Source organism: Entelurus aequoreus, linkage group LG08, assembly GCF_033978785.1.
Source record: "Entelurus aequoreus isolate RoL-2023_Sb linkage group LG08, RoL_Eaeq_v1.1, whole genome shotgun sequence".
NCBI lineage: Eukaryota > Metazoa > Chordata > Actinopteri > Syngnathiformes > Syngnathidae > Entelurus > Entelurus aequoreus.
The window spans coordinates 17,781,162-17,801,839 of record NC_084738.1 but is presented as its reverse complement, the minus strand read 5'-3'; the positions used below and the strand labels follow the sequence as shown (position 1 = coordinate 17,801,839).

At 44.2% G+C, this 20,678-nt stretch overlaps 2 protein-coding genes across 2 annotated transcripts; one reads left to right on the top strand and one right to left on the bottom strand.

Annotated features, from left to right (window-relative positions):
* The first annotated feature begins 1,916 nt into the window (after positions 1-1,916).
* LOC133655540 (uncharacterized) lies at positions 1,917-3,663 on the top strand. The gene is made up of 3 exons (XM_062055786.1): positions 1,917-2,365; positions 2,750-2,968; positions 3,273-3,663. Exons 1-3 carry the CDS (start codon positions 2,100-2,102, stop codon positions 3,424-3,426), a joined length of 639 nt encoding a protein of 212 aa, XP_061911770.1. The 5' UTR covers positions 1,917-2,099; the 3' UTR covers positions 3,427-3,663.
* On the bottom strand, positions 3,013-5,830 carry LOC133655537 (uncharacterized). The gene is made up of 7 exons (XM_062055782.1): positions 5,647-5,830; positions 5,283-5,531; positions 4,993-5,117; positions 4,578-4,624; positions 4,345-4,493; positions 4,056-4,217; positions 3,013-3,881 (listed from the first exon to the last, which is right to left on the bottom strand). The coding sequence occupies exons 1-7, from the start codon at positions 5,804-5,806 to the stop codon at positions 3,781-3,783; spliced, it is 993 nt and encodes a 330-aa protein (XP_061911766.1). The 5' UTR covers positions 5,807-5,830; the 3' UTR covers positions 3,013-3,780.
* Between the last annotated feature and the right edge of the window lie 14,848 nt (positions 5,831-20,678).

Here is a 20,678-nt window from a genome sequence, read left to right as displayed (position 1 = left end):
TCAACATTGATTTTTCAACCAAAAATAACCAATGTGACGAAAATACAACATTGAATCAATGTCTTTTGCTACGCTAACGTTCTTTTAATGTTATGTGTTATCTGGGAAGTAACAGACGAGAAAGTTCTGTGATTATGATTGTTTTTATTATGATTATATTTTATGATTTTATTTAGAATTATGATTATTTAACTTGTATGTATGCCTTTTTGTAATTTTCTGTAAAGCACTTTGAATTGCCTTCTGTACAAATGGTGCTCTATAAAAAGACTTGCCTTGACAACTTCCATTCATTCATCCATTTTCTACCGCTTGTCCCTTTCGGGGTCTCAGCTGCATTCGGGCGGTAGGCGAGGTACACCCTGGACAGGTCGCCAGCTCATTGCAGCCTTGACAACTTCCATCCATCCATTTTCTACCGCTTGTCTCTCTTGGGGTTGCGGGGGGGTGCTGGAGCCTGGACAGGTTGCCAGCTCATTGCAGTCTTGACAACTTGAATGTGTCAAATGATGAGCTGTCTTGGCTTGGTGTGACTCATTTGTTCTTTCTTGCTGTCTTTCTTTCATTCCTTTCTTCCTCACAAAACCAGTTGTTCCATTCAGCGTATTTGAACATCATCATTACTCTTTTCTTGGGAACCCTGCCTCCCTCCCTTAGTTAATGCACTCGCGGCTTTTGACTGATTGCACTTAGGTGCGCCAAAACCTGAGTGCAATCAGTGCGCATCTACAGTAAATGTCATTGGCTTCTTCCCCACAGTGCCACTCAGGCACCTGGGGACAATGGCTCCACCAGTATGCATACTTCAAATGTGCCAATTAAATGCCTGTAAAGTGCTAATTATAGCACATGTTAATTATGCCATCTGTCCACATCACTTTGTTGAAGAATGAACTTCCTCGTAACTGGAATCTCAGTCTGTGTGAAAACATCAACGTCAAATGCCATTGGCTTCTTCCCGACAGCGCCACTCAGGCACCTAGGAACAATGGCTCCACCACAACCGGCCCCTAATTGTTTATGACCATGGAAGACATAACAATTCATGTACTATTATCCTGGAGCCATACATAATAAATAATAATTAAAGAAACTCAAACAAAACCCCCTGATTTTAACACTGATTATCAGGCATCAGGCAAACATCTATTACCATACCAATAACATGTTACACATCATTTACCATTAACATACACAGTTTTGTTACAGGTCTTTCAATGACACTGGTTTTTGTCTGTAAGCGAACTGACCGGATCACACCAGCCTTATCAGGGAACACTTTGAGTATCCTTCCAATTACCCAAGTGTTCCGGGGAGCAGTGCGATCCACAATCAAAACGTCTCCTTTTCTCAGATTGCGTTTAGTCTCAATCCCCTTCTGTTTTTTCTGTAGTGTGGCAAGATATTCTTTTGACCACCTTTTCCAAAACAAGTCGGCGATGTATTGTGCTTGCTTCCACCTTCTTCTGTCATATTGGTCTTTGTGGTCAAACGGCCCAGGAGGAAAAACAGGTTCCCTTTTCAATGTGAGCAAATGGTTTGGTGTTAAAGGTTCCAAGTCATCTGCATCCTGTGAGACTTTGGTAATTGGCCAATCATTTAATATTGCTTCTGCTTCACACAAGACAGTGACCAGGACTTCATCAGTTAAGGTTTGTTGGTGCAGAATAGATGCAAGCAGTTTCCTGATTAGTTTGATCATGCGTTCCCAAGCACCACAATGATGGGAAGCGGAAGGCGGGTAAAACTCCATCTTATGTTGTCATGCATTAAAGCCTTTTCTATTGTGCCATTGTTTAAAGGCCTAATGAAACCCACTACTACCGACCACGCAGTCTGATAGTTTATATATCAATGATGAGATCTTAAAGGCCTACTGAAATGAAATTTTTTTATTTAAACGGGGATAGCAGATCTATTCTATGTGTCATACTTGATCATTTCGCGATATTGCCATATTTTTGCTGAAAGGATTTAGAATAGAAAAACGACGATAAAGATCGCAACTTTTGGTATCTGACAAAAAAAAGCCTTGCCCCTACCGGAAGTAGCGTGACGTAGACAATTGAACATATCCGCAAGGCTCCCTATTGTTTACAATGATGGCCGCCAGATCTGAGAGCGATTCTGACCGAGATAGCGACGATTTCTCCATTAATTTGAGCGAGGATGAAAGATTTGTGGATGAGGAAAGTGCAAGTGAAGGACTAGTGGGGAGTGGAAGCGATTCAGATAGGGAAGAAGCTGTGAGAGGGATAGAGCCATACCGCTTTGAACCCGACGCTGATGAAGACGGTCAGGAGGACGCTGCTGCTATTGATGCTGGAGGAGCACACGACATAGATCGCCTTGAGAATACAGAATGGTAATATGTTATTTATTTATAGACTAGTTTTAGTTTGTGGCCTAGTCTTGCACTGTTACTGTTAGTGTTACAACTTACACCCCAGGCCTATCTATACACTAAGTATCTATCATTGACACAATGTGTTACTGTTAGTGTTACAACTTACACCCCAGGCCTATCTATACACTAAGTATCTATCATTGACACAATGTCAAACCTAATTAATTACCCATTATTTCTATGGGCCACAGCTCCATATACCGGCAATACTAAAAATATGCATGCAGATTAATAAGATCCACAACAAGACAATGATAATATTAATTATTCCACATGTTTGCAGATTGCAGGTGTCAATAATATGAATTGATTTACAAATATTATGAACATTTCTATTTCCAGGTGTACATGTCAAAACTGTGTGAACATGGAGACAGTGGCTGAGTGTGTCTGCTGTAGTGAAATAGAGGCAGTGACCAGAACGATGGAGGAGGAGGGGGTGAAGACGTGCATCATAGACCACCATGGCTTTCCATCTGTGTGTCTGGATGAATGGGTGCTGCAGACAGCGTATAACGCCTACAAACAGCAATATGGCGTGCTGCAGCAACAGCAAAATGAGTGAGGCACTAATAAGTTTAAATAATTCTTTATTCTATCAACCTTTGGAAGATAAGTCAGAATGAGCACTTTCTTATCTTATTCTTATTCTGTGAAATGTACTGTGCTACAATGCACATGACATTATATATCATAGAAGTATTACATAGATGGACCGTAGATGTCAACAATATTTACAATTTACTGCAACAGTAAATGACAAATGAATAGAATGCATGACAATGTCTTTTGAATCTCAGAGAACAGTGAGTCACTGTGTATCCATGTCCGGATAATAACAGCTGCCATCATTTGCTACTTGCAGGCGGAGACGACACACAGCCTATCGACAGTTTGTCCGCTTCTGCTGGGGATATCTGGGAAAGGACATAAGGGTGGTACTACCAGCTTGTGTAGTACATAAGATTAGGACAACATTCCCATCGATGGACTACACGGGGTTCCAAGACGTGCAGTGACTGCAACAGAATCTACATGGCCACTGTACTTAATCAATAAAATCAATCAATCAATCAATCAGTCAATCAATCAATGTTTATTTATATAGCACTAAATCACAAATGTCTCAAAGGGCCGCACAAGCCACAACGACATCCTCGGTACAGAGCCCACACACGGGCAAGGAAAACTCACCCCAGTAGGACGTCGATGTGAATGACTATGAGAAACCTTGGAGAGGACCGCATATGTGGGTAACCCCCCCCCCCCCTCTAGGGGAGACCGAAAGCAATGGATGTCGAGTGGGTCTAACATATTAGTGAGGGTCCAGTCCATAGTGGGGCCAGCAGGAGGCCACCCCGAGCGGAGACGGGTCAGCAGCGCAGATGTCCCCAACCGATGCACAGGCGAGCGGTATACCCCGGGTCCCAACTCTGGACAGCCAGCACTTCATCCATGGTCACCGGAATAACCCCTCCACGTGGGGGGGGGGGGGCAGAGGAGAAAAGAAAAGAAACGGCAGATCAACTGGTCTAAAAAGGGGGTCTATTTAAAGGCTAGAGTATACAAATGAGTTTTAAGATGGGACTTAAATGCTTCTACTGAGGTAGCATCTCTAACTGGTACCGGGAGGGCATTTCACACTTACCGAAGCGACTCCTGTGCTTGGCGATGGCTTCCTCCTTGTCTGGCTTCTCCAGTTCATCGCAGAGGAAGGGAGGCACATCCACAGTGACGCTGAGTGGTGTTCTCTCGTCAGGGGTCTGTCTGCAGCCAGCAACAACCTCCCTGATCAAGTCATCTACGTAGCCTGCAAAATACAATTGTACATGTTCCTGCTCACAACATAATATACTCATGGAGAGTGAAACTTGACAGTATTATTATCATGATACAAAGTGTCAAGTGTTTACATGTTTTGTGTCCTCTACACTTACGGTATGTTGGCTCTGTCGCGATTTTCTTGACCACATGGCCCCCTGCTTTATACTTCGGGTAGCGTACTGCATAGCGCTCAGCACCCACTTGTGTAGTGGCTATAGGGCGGCTCGAATTTTCGTTCCAGTGCAGCCCAGCAAGCAGGTTCCTAGGTGTGGTAACCGAATAATGTAATAATTAGTACTAAAGTATGGCACACACTAGTGACACTTAGATTAGTGTGGAAACATACCTGCACAGCATTCCGATGTATGAGAAGACATACATTTTCGGTGCGAACTGTACAAGATAAAAGACACTTTATTCAGTCATGCGTCCATACAATGTGTGTGTAAATTTATAAATTGTTTGTAAATTTGAATACAAATGTTTGTGTATTAAACTGTTAATAGTCAGCTATTAAAGCTTGATCTCCTGCAGTAATGAAGCTGTTTTGTTTTCAATGTTAACACCACGCCAGAATTGTTTGCAATCTTTCTCACCAAGATGCCTAGCCACTATGTTGGACCTCCAACATTCTCTTGCTTACACTGACTGTATCAAGGCTTCATTTAGTATGCTCTAGTATTTTGCTCCCTGGCCACCAAAGTCCTAGTGGCAGGTGGTAACCACCGACACCACCTACAGGCGATCAGTCTAATTCTCACCTGTATGATAAGGCTATGGAACGCCTCCACCTTGGAAGTCTGGTGTTCACCCGACAGCATGGCGATATCTTTTAGCAGGGACTTGTTGTTGACCACCTCCTCCAGTTTCACTGCTGAGCGTGAACCTAAACATAAATTTAAAATAGAACAACGTTTCTACAAAAATGTTCCAGTCAACTTAAACTGGTTATTTACTTACAAGTTTATCTGAATTTTTTGACTTTCAAAAGATGTGCAGGAAAATACTGCTAGTCCCTCACTGCTTTCGGGCAACTTATTTGCCTACTCACTTTGTTTGAGCCATTTCTTTTGCCGTTGCAGTTGTCCATGAGTACAAATTGGGAAGAGGTCGCCATGGTCCTTGTGGATGTTCTGAATGTGTCGCTCCACAGACTTCCACTTGGCAACCAGAAGTTCCCCCTCTCCAGGCGGTGTAGACACTGCTGCCCAGTAGAGGTGGTTGATTATACTTTGCACCCAGGGCTTCAAGTCTTCACAGTCCTTATGCTTGACGATGGCCTTCAGTTTCTTTCCGATGGCTACAAACAGAAAAAAACAGAAATTTGTGGATTAAATACAATATCGCATTCATCTGATCACTGATATGTACACACTACTTCACAACTTGTCATGCATACAAATAATCCAACTAACATTTTGCAACATGCCAGATGTCATAGCAGTGCCGTGTATTGGGCATGTTTTCACGAATCCATTTAGCGATCTGTCTGTGTCGGTCTGTCACCAGCACCCCGACATCCAGGTCCCAGCTGATCAGCAGTTCCACCATCCTCTTCAGTCCTTCCATCTCCATATGGTAGCTGCCAAGACATTCGTTGCTCTGAAATATATATAACAGAAAAGGAAGGCAAGGCAAGGCAACTTTATTTGTATAGCGCTTTTCATACACAAGGCAGACTCAAAGTGCTTCACAGACAACAAAGTGAAATGAAAGAAAATAAAAGCAAAATTAAAATGCAGACAATAAAAATAAAAACAGTGCAGACGTTAAAAGTTAAAAGATTAAAAGATTTAGCTGAAAGCTAAGGTGAACATAAAAGTCTTCAGTCTAGTTTTAAAAGTAGTGAGAGTTGGGGAGAGTCTGACATCTTCAGGAAGTTTATTCCAGCTATTTGTTGCATAGTGACTGAATGATGATCTCCCTTGATTTGAGTTTACTCTTGGAACCGCTAACAGATTGCTCTCAGAAGATCTTAGTGATCTAGAGGGCGTATATAGTGGGAGCATATCAGTGATATACTTGGGCCCTAGACCATGTAGTGATTTATATGTGAGCAGGAGGATTTTGAAATCTATTCTCTGATGTACAGGGAGCCAATGTAAGGATTTAAGAATTGGTGTAATGTGCTCACATTTTTTGGTCTTTGTTAGAACTCTAGCAGCAGCGTTCTGAACAAGCTGTAGCTGCCTGACAGTTTTTTTGGGAAGACCTGCAAGGAGACCATTACAATAGTCTAGCCTACTGGTAATAAAGGCATGTACAAGTTTTTCTAAGTCTTGAGCTGACATGAGCCCTCTAAGTCTTTTTACATTTTTGAGGTGATAGTAGGCCGATTTTGTTACTGATTTGATGTGACTGTCGAAATGTAAATCAGAATCTAAAATAACCCCAAGATTTCTGGCTTTATTTGAGGTTTTCAGGGACAGTGATTGAAGGTGTTGGATGACTTTAAACCTTTCTTTTTTAGCACCAAAAACAATTATCTCAGTTTTATCTTCATTTAGTTGTAGGAAATTTTGGCACATCCAGTGTTTGACTTGCTCAATGCACTGGCACAGAAGATCTATGGGGCGATAGTCATTTGGTGATAGCGCTACATAGATTTGGGTGTCATCGGCATAGCAATGATGGTCAATGTTATTATTTTGCATGATTTGTCCTAGTGGGAGCATATAGATGTTAAATAAAGTCGGCCCCAAGATTGAACCTTGGGGGACTCCACACGTTACGTTGGTTGGTTCTGATACAAAGTCACCAATGGAAACAAAATAGTTCCTATCTTGTAGATATGACTTGAACCAGCTTAAAACTGTGCCTGAGATCCCCACCCAGTTTTCCAACCTGTCCAAAAGTATTGAGTGGTCGACAGTGTCAAATGCAGCACTGAGGTCCAAAAGCATTAATACTGAAGTTTTGCCAGAGTCTGTGTTTAGACGGATGTCATTTATAACTTTAAGAAGGGCCGTCTCTGTGCTATGAAGAGGTCGAAATCCTGACTGGAAGTTGTTGTGGCAGCCAGTAGAAGCCAAGAAGTGATTTAGTTGTTGGAGGACAACTTTCTCAATTATTTTACTTATGAATGGTAGATTTGAAATTGGTCTGTAGTTGTTGATAACAGAGGCATCTAGGCTCTGCTTTTTTAGAAGAGGTTTAATGACTGCAGTTTTGAAAGCCTTCGGGAAATTGCCCGATTTAATAGAATTATTAACTATTTGCAAGATGTCTGTTGATAGGCAGTCAAAAACATTCTTAAAGAAGTTGGTAGGTAAAACATCAAGGCAGCAGGTGGATGACTTTAGAGCTGTCACCGTTTCCACTAGAGTTTTAGAGTCTATGGCATTAAAGCTTGCCATCATTGCTGTGTTACTTTTGCCTAAATGGGGTGGTGATCCAACTTTTTTACTTGAGATATTGATGGTGCGTCTGATGCCTTCAATTTTATCAGTATAAAAGAATGCAAAGTCATTGCATTTCTGCGTGGAATGGAGTTCGGCTGGTATTTGTGTTGGGGGTTTAGTCAGTCTGTCAACGATTGTGAATAGGGTTTTGGCCTTATTTGTGTTGCTGTTTATGATATTGGAGAAGAATGTTTCTCTAGCACTTTTTAAGACTAAATTGTAGGCCTGGAGGCTCTCTTTATAGATGTCATGGTGAATATGAAGTTTTGTATTCCGGAATGAGCAAAGAAAAAAATGAAAAAGGGGCTTAGTATACATTGAAATGGTTAATGTTATTAGACAAATTTACTAGGATAATTCTGGAAAATCCCTTATCTGCTTATTGTGTTACTAGTGTTTTAGTGAGATTATATGGTCGTACCTGTACAACCTGAAGGTCGAGAACCACATTGGCCACAAGCTCCATTGTGGTGTAGGTACCGAACTTGGCGCTGTGTCCCGGACTGTCTGCTCGCCCATCACCACCAAGGACGAGGGGTCGGCCTTCCACCTGCAGCATGGTGAGGTGCGTCCGTTGCTGTTCCTCCCACACCTTTTTGATGGCTGGCTGCAGGATGAGCTCCTGGTGGTTGAAAAATGTCCTCTTCACATACGTGACCACTCCGATGCTGTTCAGCACTTGCAACACCTTGCCAGAAGATGCCCCAGCGAAGAGGATGCCAGCAGACAGCAGGATGTTGCCCGCGGCATAAGGGCCAATGTTTGGCTGGCTGCTCCAACTACTCCTCTGGTCACATGATGCACATTGAAGAGTCATGGTCAGCTGTGTACCGTTCGAATCCCAAGAAGGGCTTATGTCCTGGCTGCCACAGACTGGACAGTGACACCACTTGACGAGACTCTGGAGGCACGACTCAAAGATGATGTACTTCGGTTCCTTGTGGCAGCCCTCTTCACGCATCTGGTGAGTACATGGGCGATCTGGCGACCCGTCAGATTGACACGGATCCGATGTCGTTGACTCACTCGGCACATAGCTGTCATCGGAAGAACCACTAACAAAAGGCGCAGTGGGACTTGATGCTGGTCCTTCATCAAACAATGCAGGAGGTGGTCGTAGCTTGGCTTGCATTCCAGACGCACCTGGAGCTGCTATGTTAGTCTGCATCTCGGGGCTGTCAGATGGAGCTGCTACACTTGACAATGGGACTTCACTAACCCTGGCCGGCCGAGCTCTAACCCTCTCGAGGATATCTGGGGTCACCTGGTGTAAACTAGAATCACATAATAATTATTGTCTTTGAATCACCTAATTTATCTGTCTACTCTACTCTGCACAGGCAGCGTGCAATGTGTACTGTGATGTGCAGAATCATGTTCGTCACCGAAATAGACATACCCTTTGATCTATGATGTATTTTCCCTGTTTGGGTGCTCTTGCTACTGGTCATTGCGGTTGGTGCTGTCCCAATCGGTACCCAGTCCGTCTGGCATCCTTGTTCTCTTGTATTTCCCTGGAAATGGAGAAACAGCTACATGTAATATGGATACCTCATTTACATTAATTATGAATACTTTTGGATTGGGCTTGAACTGTAATCCATTTGAACATTGATTAGGAAAACAAATCGAACCTGATCTTGATCGCCCTCCTCATCAGGCAAATCTAGTGCCATTGCCATTGGTTCATCCACCGCATCCGCCACTGATGCCGTAGTCGTACTGTCCATGATCTGATCTATTGTCTGTAAATGTACAAATGTACAATACTTTATATTATTGTCTATTGTAATCTATTGACAGTATTGACACTATTGACAGTAATGTCAGTAAATGTACAATACTTTATACTGCAGAAGAACTTGACTAGAACTTGAAGCAATAATTATATGTAGACTATTTTATTGTTAATTTATTTCATTGTTCATGGAGTAGTCCAGTGGTTCTCAAATGGGGGTACGCGTACCCTTGGGGATACTTGAAGGTATGCCAAGGGGTACGAGAGATTTTTTTTAAATATTATAAAAATAGCAACAATTCAAAAATCCTTTATAAATATATTTATTGAATAATACTTCAACAAAATAAATGTTTACAATTAAGTTCATGAATCCAGATGGATCTCTATTACAATCCCCAAAGAGGGCACTTTAAGTTGATGATTACTTCTATGTGTAGAAAACTTTATTTATAATTGAATCACTTGTTTATTTTTCAACAAGTTTTTAGTTATTTTTATATCTTTTTTTCCAAATAGTTCAAGAAAGACCACTACAAATGAGCAATATCTTACACTGTTATACAATTTAATAAATCAGAAACTGATGACATAGTGCTGTATTTTTTTTCTTTTTTTCAAACAAAAATGCTTTGCTCTGATTAGGGGGTACTTGAATTAAAAAAATGTTCACAGGGGAAAATCACTGAAAAAAGGTTGAGAACCACTGGAGTAGTCTATGACTGTGTGTGTTAGTTTTGGTTGATTGATTGAGACTTTTATTAGTAGGTTGCACAGTGAAGTACATATTCCGTACAATTGACCACTAAATGGTAACACCCCAATAAGTTTTTCAACTTGTTTAAGTCGGAGTCCACTTAAATTGATTCATGATACAGATATATACTATCATATATATACTATCATCATAATACAGTCATCACACAAGATAATCACATTGAATTATTTACATTATTTACAATCCGGGGTGTGGAGGTGGGGGGGGTTTCAACAATTGAGAACAAAGAAATGGATATTGGAACAGTGTAGTCTGACTATGAAAACTGGAAATCAAGATTCTTACCCTCTTCCTTTCCCTTTTGGCAAATGCAGACCTCATGTGCACAGTCTGTCCGCTTGTGGAGGGGGTCGGGTGCTCCGGACTTGTCCGTGGTCTATCGAAAATAGTTGGCTTCGCACCTTTCTTCAGCACGAGTCGACGAGTGCTGATTCCCATTTCTGCCATTCGCAAGGGACCCTCTTCGAAACATGATCTTTCGAAATGTTCGCTGCATAATACACTGTACTTTGTATGTGTCGTCCAATCCAACCGTGTTCGCTTGACTTCTTTGTTCCATAGTAAAGCTTGGCCGCCATCTTTTGGGAAAAGAAACAATGAAACACCGGTTGTGTTTTGGTTTGTGTTGCTACATCCAGCAGCAACACACCGCTTCCCTACCACTCTCTTTTTTGCAGTCTCCATTGTTAATTGAACAAATTTCCAAAAGATTCACCAACACAGATGTCCTGAATACTGTGGAAATTAGCGATTAAAACAGAGCTGTTTAAATTGGGAGGGACCTATTCCAAGATGACGCGTTCAACTGCCTTCGTCACGCGCATACGTCATCATACCGCGACGTTTCAGCCGGATATTTCCCGGGAAATTTTAAATTTCACTTTATAAGTTAACCTGGCCGTATTGGCATGTGTTGCAATGTTAAGATTTCATCATTGATATATAAACTATCAGACTGCGTGGTCGGTAGTAGTGGGTTTCAGTAGGCCTTTAACATTGCAACACATGCCAATACGGCCGGGTTAACTTATAAAGTGCAATTTTAAATTTCCCGCTAAACTTCCGGTTCAAAACGCCTTTGGAGGATGACGTATGCGCGTGACGTCGAGAAAACCACGGAAGTGTTTGGACCATATTGGACACTATACACAGAGCTCTGTTTTCTTCGACAAAATTCTACAGTATTCTGGACATCTGTGTTGGTGAATCTTTTGCAATTTTAATGAACAATGGAGGCTGCAAAGAAGAACGTTGTAGGTGGGATCGGTGTATGCGGCTGGCTGACTTGGATAGCAGACGCGCTAGCGGCGAACTCACCTTGACTTCCTACGTCTCTGGGCCGCCGACCGCATCGTCAAACGCTGGAACGCAGGTGAACACGGGTGTTGATGAGCTGAGGAGGGCTGGCTGGCGTAGGTGGAGCGCTAATGTTTTTATCATAGCTCTGACGAGGTCCCGTTGTTAAGTTAGCATCGTTAGCAACAGCATTGCTAGGCTTCGACAGGCGTCGAATACACATTAACCGTGCATTTACATGTCCAGTGTTTGGTTCGGTGTCTCCTGATAGTAGTATTGTTGATCTTCTGTCTATCCTTCCAGTCAGGGATTTATTTATTTTGTTTCTATCTGCATTTGAGACAGATGCTATCACGTTAGCTCATGCTAAGAGCTTCGTCGATGATGGGTGAAGTCTTTCGTCGCGCCGCCGATCGCTGGAACGCAGGTGAGCACGGCTGTTGATGTAACCGTGTAGTTACATGTACATGGTTTAATAGTATTGTTGATCTTCTGTCTATCCTTCCAGTCAGGGGTTTATTTCTTTTGTTTCTATCTGCATTTGAGAACGATGCTATCACGTTAGCTCAGTAGCTAAGTGTGTCACCGATGTATTGTCGTGGAGATAAAAGTCACTCTGAATGTCCATTTCGCGTGCTCGACTCTCATTTTCAAGAGGATATAGTATCCGAGGTGGTTTAAAATACAAATCCGTGATCCACAATAGAAAAAGGAGAGAGTGTGGAATCCAATGAGCCAGCTTGTACCTAAGTTACGGTCAGAGCGAAAAAAGATACGTCCGGCACTGCCTCTAGTTCTTCACTCTAACGTGCCTCATCCACGAATCGTTCATCCTCGCTCAAATTAATGGGGTAATCGTCACTTTCTCGCTCCTAATATCTCTCGCTTCATTGTAAACAACGGGGAATTGTGAGCAGCACTACCGCTTGTGACGTCACGCTACTTCCAGTAGGGGCAAGGTTCTTTTTATCAGCGAGCAAAAGTTGCGAACTTTATCGTCGATTTTCTGTACTAAATCCTTTCAGCAAAAATATGGCAATATCGCGAAATGATCAAGTATGACACATAGAATGGATCTGCTATTCCTGTTTAAATAAAAAAAATCATTTCAGTAGGCCTTTAATGCAGCGATTGCTCGTGTCAGGTCCTTTTCAGCTCCTGTGAAGTTTGTGCCGTTATCTGAACGGAAATGAGATACTGGTCCTCTTCTACATATGAATCTACGTATGGCACTAATGCACGAATCCGTAACCAATGAGTGGGCCACTTCCAAGTGGACGGCTCTACTTGCCATACATGTGAAAACCATTCCATAACGTTTCACATTGGAACGTCCTTGTTTCACCTCAAAGTAACCAAAATGTGGGACGGTATAGCTCGGTTGGTAGAGTGGCCGTGCCAGCAACTTGAGGGTTCCAGGTTCGATCCCCGCTTCCGCCATCCCAGTCACTGCCGTTGTGTCCTTGGGCAAAACACTTTACCCACCTGCTCCCATTGCCACCCACACTGGTTTAAATGTAATTTAGATATTGGGTTTCACTATGTAAAAGCGTTTTGAGTCACTAGTGAAAAGCGCTATATAAATATACTTCACTTCAAAATAGTCTACTCCAATGTTGGTGAATGGAGGGAAGTCTGATGTTATTCTCTCATTAGGAAGGTCGGCCATTTTCTGCTCACACAACTTGGCTCTATGACGTTTGCAAAACAAACAACTTGCTAACACTCTCCTTGCAGCTGCATTTGCATAGGTAATCCAGAACCTTTCTCTGAGCTTGGAGAGGACATCATTTCTCCCACTATGTCCTGTATGTGTCTGAGAATCAACGTGGATACGTGTTGATCTTTTGATAGGATTGTTGGGTGTTTGCTCTGCTCTGGCATTGTTGTCCTGGACAGTCTTCCACCCATTCTTAACACTCCATCTTTTAGTGTGGGGTCAAGCTTGTATATTGAACTATTCCTCTTCACAGGAATCCCAGCCAGATTTCACTGGTAGACTTTTCCTTCTGACAAAACTTGACAATAGCATCCTCTGCCTTCAACAGGTCTTCAGCTGACAAACTTTGTTTCATCGAGTTGCTGTCTTTCATCATCTCTTCATTAATGCAGTGGGTGTCTACGCAGGAAAGCAATAAGAGACATTTTCTTCTGTGGCTGAGTTCCAATAGAGCCGTACGTACCTTTTAATATCCATGCAACTGCAGTTTTTAGTCTCTTCCAATCAGAGTTGTAAGGTATGAGCTGGAAAGTTGCGTTGCTGATTTTTACACTTACTGCATTTATCGAGAGCTGACCTTTGACCTCTGGGTTTCCTTCATCTACAACTGACTGCACTTTGCATGGTACCCATGTTTCTTATTCTTTCCACAGAAATTCCGTACCCGATAACCATGTTTTGTTGTTCAGAAGCTTTTGGACCGTTAATCCTCTTGATGCGCTGTCTGCGGGATTCTGGGAGGTTTGTATGTAATGCCATTGTGCTGTATCTGATGCTTCTGATCACAGATATCCTGTTGGCCACAAATGTTCTGAATCCCTTGGTTTTGTTGTTTATGTATTTCAGGACTGTGCTGCTGTCTGTCCAGATTTATGACATTTCCAATTGAAGCTGTAACTCAGATGTAATCATCTTGTCTACACGGACAGCCAAAACAGCAGCAGTAAGCTCAAGTCTAGGGATGGTTATGTGTTTGAGTGCTGTTACTCTAGCCTTTCCCAGAATGAATGATAAATGTATGCCATTTGATTCACTCTGTAATCCCAGGTAGGTACCCTGATTCGCTGGCGTCAGCAAAGTGGTGTAACCGGGCATGAACTGGTGGGCCAAAGTCATAAGGCTTTAAGCACCTGCTCACTTGAAATCTTGAAAGCGCTTTCAAATCAGTTAACCAGCTGACCCACTGTTGGTTGAATATTTCAGGAATGTCCTCATCCCAGGCACAGTTTCTTCGGCATAACTCCTGTAAAATGTGTTTTACTGGAAGAGTAACTGCTGCCAGATACCCTAAGTGATCATAAACCAAGCTCACAACTGATTAAATCCCTCGCCGAGTATGTGCACGTTCTTAGCCATGCATGCGGAAGTTGCAGATCTCCGTCAAAGTTGAGCTCACTCATATTTTTAGAGTGATCCTTTTCAGGAATAGCTTGCAGCACATTTCTGTTGTTGCTGATACATAAATCCTCCTATATGACACAGGTCCGTGAGGTCATGATCAGTCCCGATGTCTTTTTCCACTGACTTCAAGCTTTTTAAGCAGTCATCCACGTAAAGGTTTTTGTGAACCGTGTAAATCACCTGTAAAGCGAAACAGCGATTGTTTGGTAAATACACCTCATTGGTGTTTAATGGCAGCTTTAAACTGTAGCGTCCATCCCGCAACTTCACAGATTGCACCATGATTTTAATGAATCTTGCCTCCGCTCTTGACATTTCCACTTTGTCCTCTGTATCCTTTTCATTGAAGTCATGCTAATACGGCCTCTTCAGTAGCAGCTCCAATGACTCCACAGACACTCGGTTCACGGAAACAGAATCATTGTTACCTTCACAGAGTTTATCAGTGCCACTAACAACCCACCCCAGTAGGGCTTTGATGGCAAAAGGTCCATCTCCTTGGCTATTAACAACCTCCCATGGTTCCAACAGTTGAGAAGCGTTAGTTCCAATTAACAACTCTACCTCAGCAGGAATCTCTGGGATGTCAATGTGATCAAGGTAAGACCACTTCCTGAGAAAGTCTGTTTGGATTTTATTTGTTGCATTCACTGGCCTTGTTTTTTGAGTGTAAGCATCAGGAAGACTGTAATACCTTTCTCCTGTCATGTCTGTGTTCATGTTTTTGTTTGGCCATGTGCTGTTTTGTTTTTTGGACACTTCCTTAGTTCCTGGTTTCACTTCCTGGTTTTGTTTTGTTTCCATGGTTACTCATTAGTTTCACCGGTTCCACGTTTGGACTCACACACACCTGTCTCACGTTTTCACATTGTCATGTCACGCACCTGTTCACAGTTAGTCACGCACCTGTTTTCACTTATCATGTCACTATATAGGCTTTTCTGTTTCTGTTGTTCGTCCTGGCAACATCACACATTTATGCCATGTTCACAGTTCCTTGTCACGTTAGTTCTTGTTTCATCTCATGCCAAGTAAGTTTTGTTTATTGTTCATAGTTTTGTGCCCACGTGCATGTCTTTTGTTTCATAGTCTAGTTTTCTACTTCCGCCTTTGTGCACGCTTTTTGTTTTGTCATGGCCAAGCTTGTTACCTCCTCTGTGAGCGCCTTTTGTTTGCACCTTTTGTTTGAGTTAAAAGATTAAACATGTCCTCACCTGCACGCCACGTATGGTCCAATTCGTTTGCACCACGGGAGAGTAAACCACTTCAAGGACCAAGTCGTGACAGATGTCGCCAGCATAAGAGCTCTCCCGCAAGATTGGACAAAGGAACGTGGGAGGTCCTGCGCGCCATGGAAGCCGAGACACTCCGCCATTCCCCCATGGAGCGCAGGGATCTCATGTGGGGTCCGACCGGCAAACTGGTGCCGATCAGCTCCCTTTGGCCCGGGGACGTTGGCACGTCATCCCTGTCCCGGAAGCGGCGCTCCAGACCGAGGACGTCAGGGAAGGTGAGCGGACAGCACGCTGCGCTCCTGCAAGCTCCTCCCCCTCCGGGCGGAAATGGGCCACAGCCTGCCCGGCTTAGCCAGGATGACATCATAGACCAAGATTTTTTTTTCCTGAATTCCTTTTCTTTGGATCACCCGCCCCCCAGGACTAAAGTCACGCCCACGTCACAAGAAATAAATTTCTCACTCATAAATTCCCAGGTAGAAAAAGAGAGACTTTTTGGACAGTTTGGAGGGGAGGATTCTACCCTCCTCCCGACCTCCCTCCACCCACCCCAAAAGACGGTTCCAGAAAAGACGGATCCGCTCCTTGAGGGGGGGGCTAGGGCTGGGAATTGTTCAGGTGGGGCGGGTCAGCTTCGTCACGCCAAGCCACAGCCACCAGCACGACCCCCACCACCTGTCTTTCGACCTGCCAAGCCACAGCCACCAGCACGACCCCCACCACCAGTCTTTCGTCACGCCAAGCCACAGCCTCCAGCACGACCCCCACCACCTGTCTTTCGTCACGCCAAGCCACAGCCACCAGCACGGCCGCCACCACCAGTTTTTCGACCATGCCAAGATCCACCTGCTCCACGCCCGGCTCCACGCCAAGCGCCACCAGTACCTGCTCCACGCCAAGCGCCACCAGTACCTGCTCCACGCCAAGCGCCACCAGTACCTGCTCCACGCCAAGCGCCACCAGTACCTGCTCCACGCCAAGCGCCGCCAGTACCTGCTCCACGCCAAGCGCCGCCAGTCGCAGCTTCACGACGCCAAGTGCCGCCAGTCGCAGCTTCACGACGCCAAGTGCCGCCAGTCGCAGCTTCACGACGCCAAGTGCCGCCAGTCGCAGCTTCACGACGCCAAGTGCCGCCAGTCGCAGCTTCACGACGCCAAGTGCCGCAAGTCGCAGCTTCACGACGCCAAGTGCCGCCAGTCGCAGCTTCACGACGCCAAGTGCCGCCAGTCGCAGCTTCACGACGCCAAGTGCCGCCAGTCGCAGCTCCACGACGCCAAGTGCAGCCAGTCGCAGCTCCACGACGCCCAGTGCCGCCAGTCGCAGCTCCACGATGCCAAGACCCCTCAAGCCAAGACCAAGTCCAAGACCCCTCAAGCCAAGACCAAGTCCAAGACCCCTCAAGCCAAGACCAAGTCCAAGACCCCTCAAGCCAAGACCAAGTCCAAGACCCCTCAAGCCAAGACCAAGACCCCTCACGCCAAGTCCAAGACCCCTCACGCCAAGTCCAAGACCCCTCATGCCAAGTCCAAGACACACCACGCCAAGACCAAGACACACCACCCCAAGACACACCACCCAAAGACCAAGACTGCCAAGACCAACACCAAGACTGCCAAGACCAACACCAAGACTGCCAAGGCCAACACCAAGACCCACGCTGCCAAGACCAAGACCCACGCTGCCAGGACACGCCACGCCAAGCTTTTCCGCTCGACGCACCACGCCAAGCTTCGTCATCTGCGACTGCCACGTCGACGAAGCGCCTGCCTTCTCGTCGGCCATGGATGTGGCCAGTCCATGGGCGTCCGCCACGCCAGGTACGCCGACCTCCTCGTCGGCCACGGATGTGGCCACTACCTGGTCGCCCGCCACGCCAAGTGCGCCCACCTCCCCGTCGGCCATGGATATGGCCATTCCCGGGTCGCCCACCTCGTCAGGTACAGCGGCGGTCTACGCGTCGCCGCCACCTGATCCTGCCCCGGTGGATTCGGGGACACCTGGTCTGGCGACCCACCGCCATGTCCCCCTCCCGCCCTCCCATGACTCTCGATCCTGCCTTGTTTTGTTTGTTTTGGACATCTGGGATCTGTCCGTAAGGGGGGGGGGGTTCTGTCATGTCTGTGTTCATGTTTTTGTTTGGCCATGTGCTGTTTTGTTTTTTGGACACTTCCTTAGTTCCTGGTTTCACTTCCTGGTTTTGTTTTGTTTCCATGGTTACTCATTAGTTTCACCTGTTCCACGTTTGGACTCACACACACCTGTCTCACGTTTTCACATTGTCATGTCACGCACCTGTTCACAATTAGTCACGCACCTGTTTTCACTTATCATGTCACTATATAGGCTTTTCTGTTTCTGTTGTTCGTCCTGGCGACATCACACATTCATGCCATGTTCACAGTTCCTTGTCACGTTAGTTCTTGTTTCATCTCATGCCAAGTAAGTTTTGTTTATTGTTCATAGTTTTGTGCCCACGTGCATGTCTTTTGTTTCATAGTCTAGTTTTCTACTTCCGCCTTTGTGCGCGCTTTTTGTTTTGTCATAGCCAAGTTTGTTACCTCCTCTGTGAGCGCCTTTTGTTTGTACCTTTTGTTTGAGTTAAAAGATTACACATGTCCTCACCTGCACGCCACGTATGGTCCAATTCGTTTGCACCACGGGAGAGTAAACCACGTCAAGGACCGAGTCGTGACATCTCCATTAAGATTTGACACTTCCAGGCCACTTAGGTGGACACAGATGTTTTGGGCACCATTTTTAACAGGCATATTCTTGATATTTTTCCATTAAGGTCCAACTTTCTCATGAGACCTTCAGTACACAATTTAGATGTTGATCCATTGTCCAGAAATGCATGGGTTTTAATGATTGTATTGCCTTCTCTTGCTTTGAACTGGTAGGATTGATTGAAAGCAAACAACAAAATTAAAGCATGGTCTGCGATGTTGATTCTCACAAATGTCATATGTAACAATTCTGAATCGTTCTCTTAATTTAAAGCAAAGTTTTGACAGAATGAGCTTTAGATTAGCAGACATGTCCAGCTCTCTCATGTTCTGCAGGTCATTCATGGTGTTGTTGCAACCACAGAGAAACATGGCATAATCCTGGAGGGAAGAAACATTTTCTGCTTTAACAACATGAACCTTTTCCATGTAGACCGCTGTAATCTTTGTGTCATCTCCAAAATATTCCTCAGAAGAGCTTTAGCTTTCTCAAACCTTCTTTCTGCAGTAAGCAACTTTGGACAAGATCTCTTGGGCGCCCCGTGGTGTACGTTTCCAGATAGTACAGGCAATCTCCTTTTAATGCACTTTTATCCTCCACACACTGTTTGAATGCATGCATGGAAAGATTGAATTTCAAAGGATCACCATCAAAAACGGGTATTTCTCTCGGTGGAAGTTGACTTGCATTTTGTTGTTTTATTAGCAGTTCAGTTATTTCATTTTGTCTTTGCAGAATGTGAAAAGTAGATTTATTGTTAGTTGCATGTGCATGTATGACGGTTTCATTCCTCTGTTCCCTTGTAACAGGTAAAGTTTCCATTTGTGCTGGTGTGTCATTAAGTTGTGCATCTGAACGCTCCCTCCTTATAGCAGGTAAGTGTTCAGGTTCCACAGGTATGAAGGATGCGTGCCTTTCACCAGGAAGTTGAATCTTTTCTTTTGCTTTTTTACAATAAGACTCCATTCTATCTCACTCTGAATATGCCCGTAACACTAATATGTCGGCATCTAAAGCTTCGATCTGTGTTTTAAGTTGAATTTTCTCCATCCTTTTGCGCAATGACTCCGCCTCCTTTTCTATCGCATGTATCCTTTCCATCGCCGAAATGCGCGGCAGGAGCGCGGCTCGCTTGGCTTCCGCTTTGGCTTGTACAACACTAATGGATGCAGTAGATGTTTTACTTGCATTTGAACTGCTGCTTTTAGATGAGGCATTTGTTCCAACATTTGACACACTATCCTTACGGTTCATTTCGTCACCAGGATTGTCAACCATATTGTCTGCTACACATGCTTGATATTTTGCAACACTCTGAGAAAATTCATTCACACTCAGTTTTGCTTTGAACCAAATTTCATGTTTTTCTTTTTCTTCCACGGGCAACAACTCAAGCAATTCGTTATGTACCTTTTTTGCATCATTAATCAACACCTGATACACACCGATATGTTGGTGGATGTCGTCTTCATGACCAGGTTCACTCATCAACCTTTGTATTGTATCCTTTAAGTTGGCAGCCTTACTAAGCTTAGACTTCCTCCATGTCTCCAAGTCTGACACTTTGGCCAGCAGTGCCTTCATTGTAAGCTTAACTGTTCGTTTAACTCCACCAGTTCCATCATCAATAGGTACACCATTTAAATTGCCACCTTGTGCGGCTGCTTCACACAACTCAACTTCATCGCCTTGATTTTCATCCATTTTAAATCATTTTATATCACACAAATCCCAAATATTTTTCAAAAACACCAATAGTGTTACGGTTGGGTCGCATGTTTAAATGTGAGTCGTTCTCCCAGGATGCAATATGCAGGTAGGACAATGATTTAATGTCCAATAAATCAGACTGGATAAAAAAATAAACAAGACAAGCGTGCCTATAGCACGGGAAGCTAACTGAATAGCTAACAAGAAAGCTTAGCATGTAAATCAGAAAACAAATGGTAAAGCTTAGCTCAGGAATCAAGAATACTTAGACGTAATGTGTTGCAAGGAAGTAAACAAGGAAACCAGACGTGGTGAGAGTGGTGAACAGCGGGAATAAGTAGCTCTCTGATTAGTGCCCAGGAGCAGGTGAGCGTCCGGAACACTAATCAGAGGCAGGTGAAAACAATCTGCAGTCGTGGCGAAGTTGGTAGAGTGGCCGTG

What these genes read in the sequence shown, in the direction of transcription:
- LOC133655540 (XM_062055786.1), top strand. Translation starts at nt 2,100, where the DNA reads ATGATGGCCGCCAGATCTGAGAGCGATTCTGACCGAGATAGCGACGAT. An exon ending in CGCCTTGAGAATACAGAATG is followed by an intron (nt 2,366 to 2,749) that starts GTAATATGTTAT and finishes TTCTATTTCCAG; the next exon opens with GTGTACATGTCAAAACTGTG. An exon ending in CTGCAGCAACAGCAAAATGA is followed by an intron (nt 2,969 to 3,272) that starts GTGAGGCACTAA and finishes TGCTACTTGCAG; the next exon opens with GCGGAGACGACACACAGCCT.
- LOC133655537 (XM_062055782.1), bottom strand. Translation starts at nt 5,806, where the DNA reads ATGGAGATGGAAGGACTGAAGAGGATGGTGGAACTGCTGATCAGCTGG. An exon ending in TCCATAGCCTTATCATACAG is followed by an intron (nt 4,625 to 4,992) that starts GTGAGAATTAGA and finishes TATCTTGTACAG; the next exon opens with TTCGCACCGAAAATGTATGT. An exon ending in TACATCGGAATGCTGTGCAG is followed by an intron (nt 4,494 to 4,577) that starts GTATGTTTCCAC and finishes TACCACACCTAG; the next exon opens with GAACCTGCTTGCTGGGCTGC.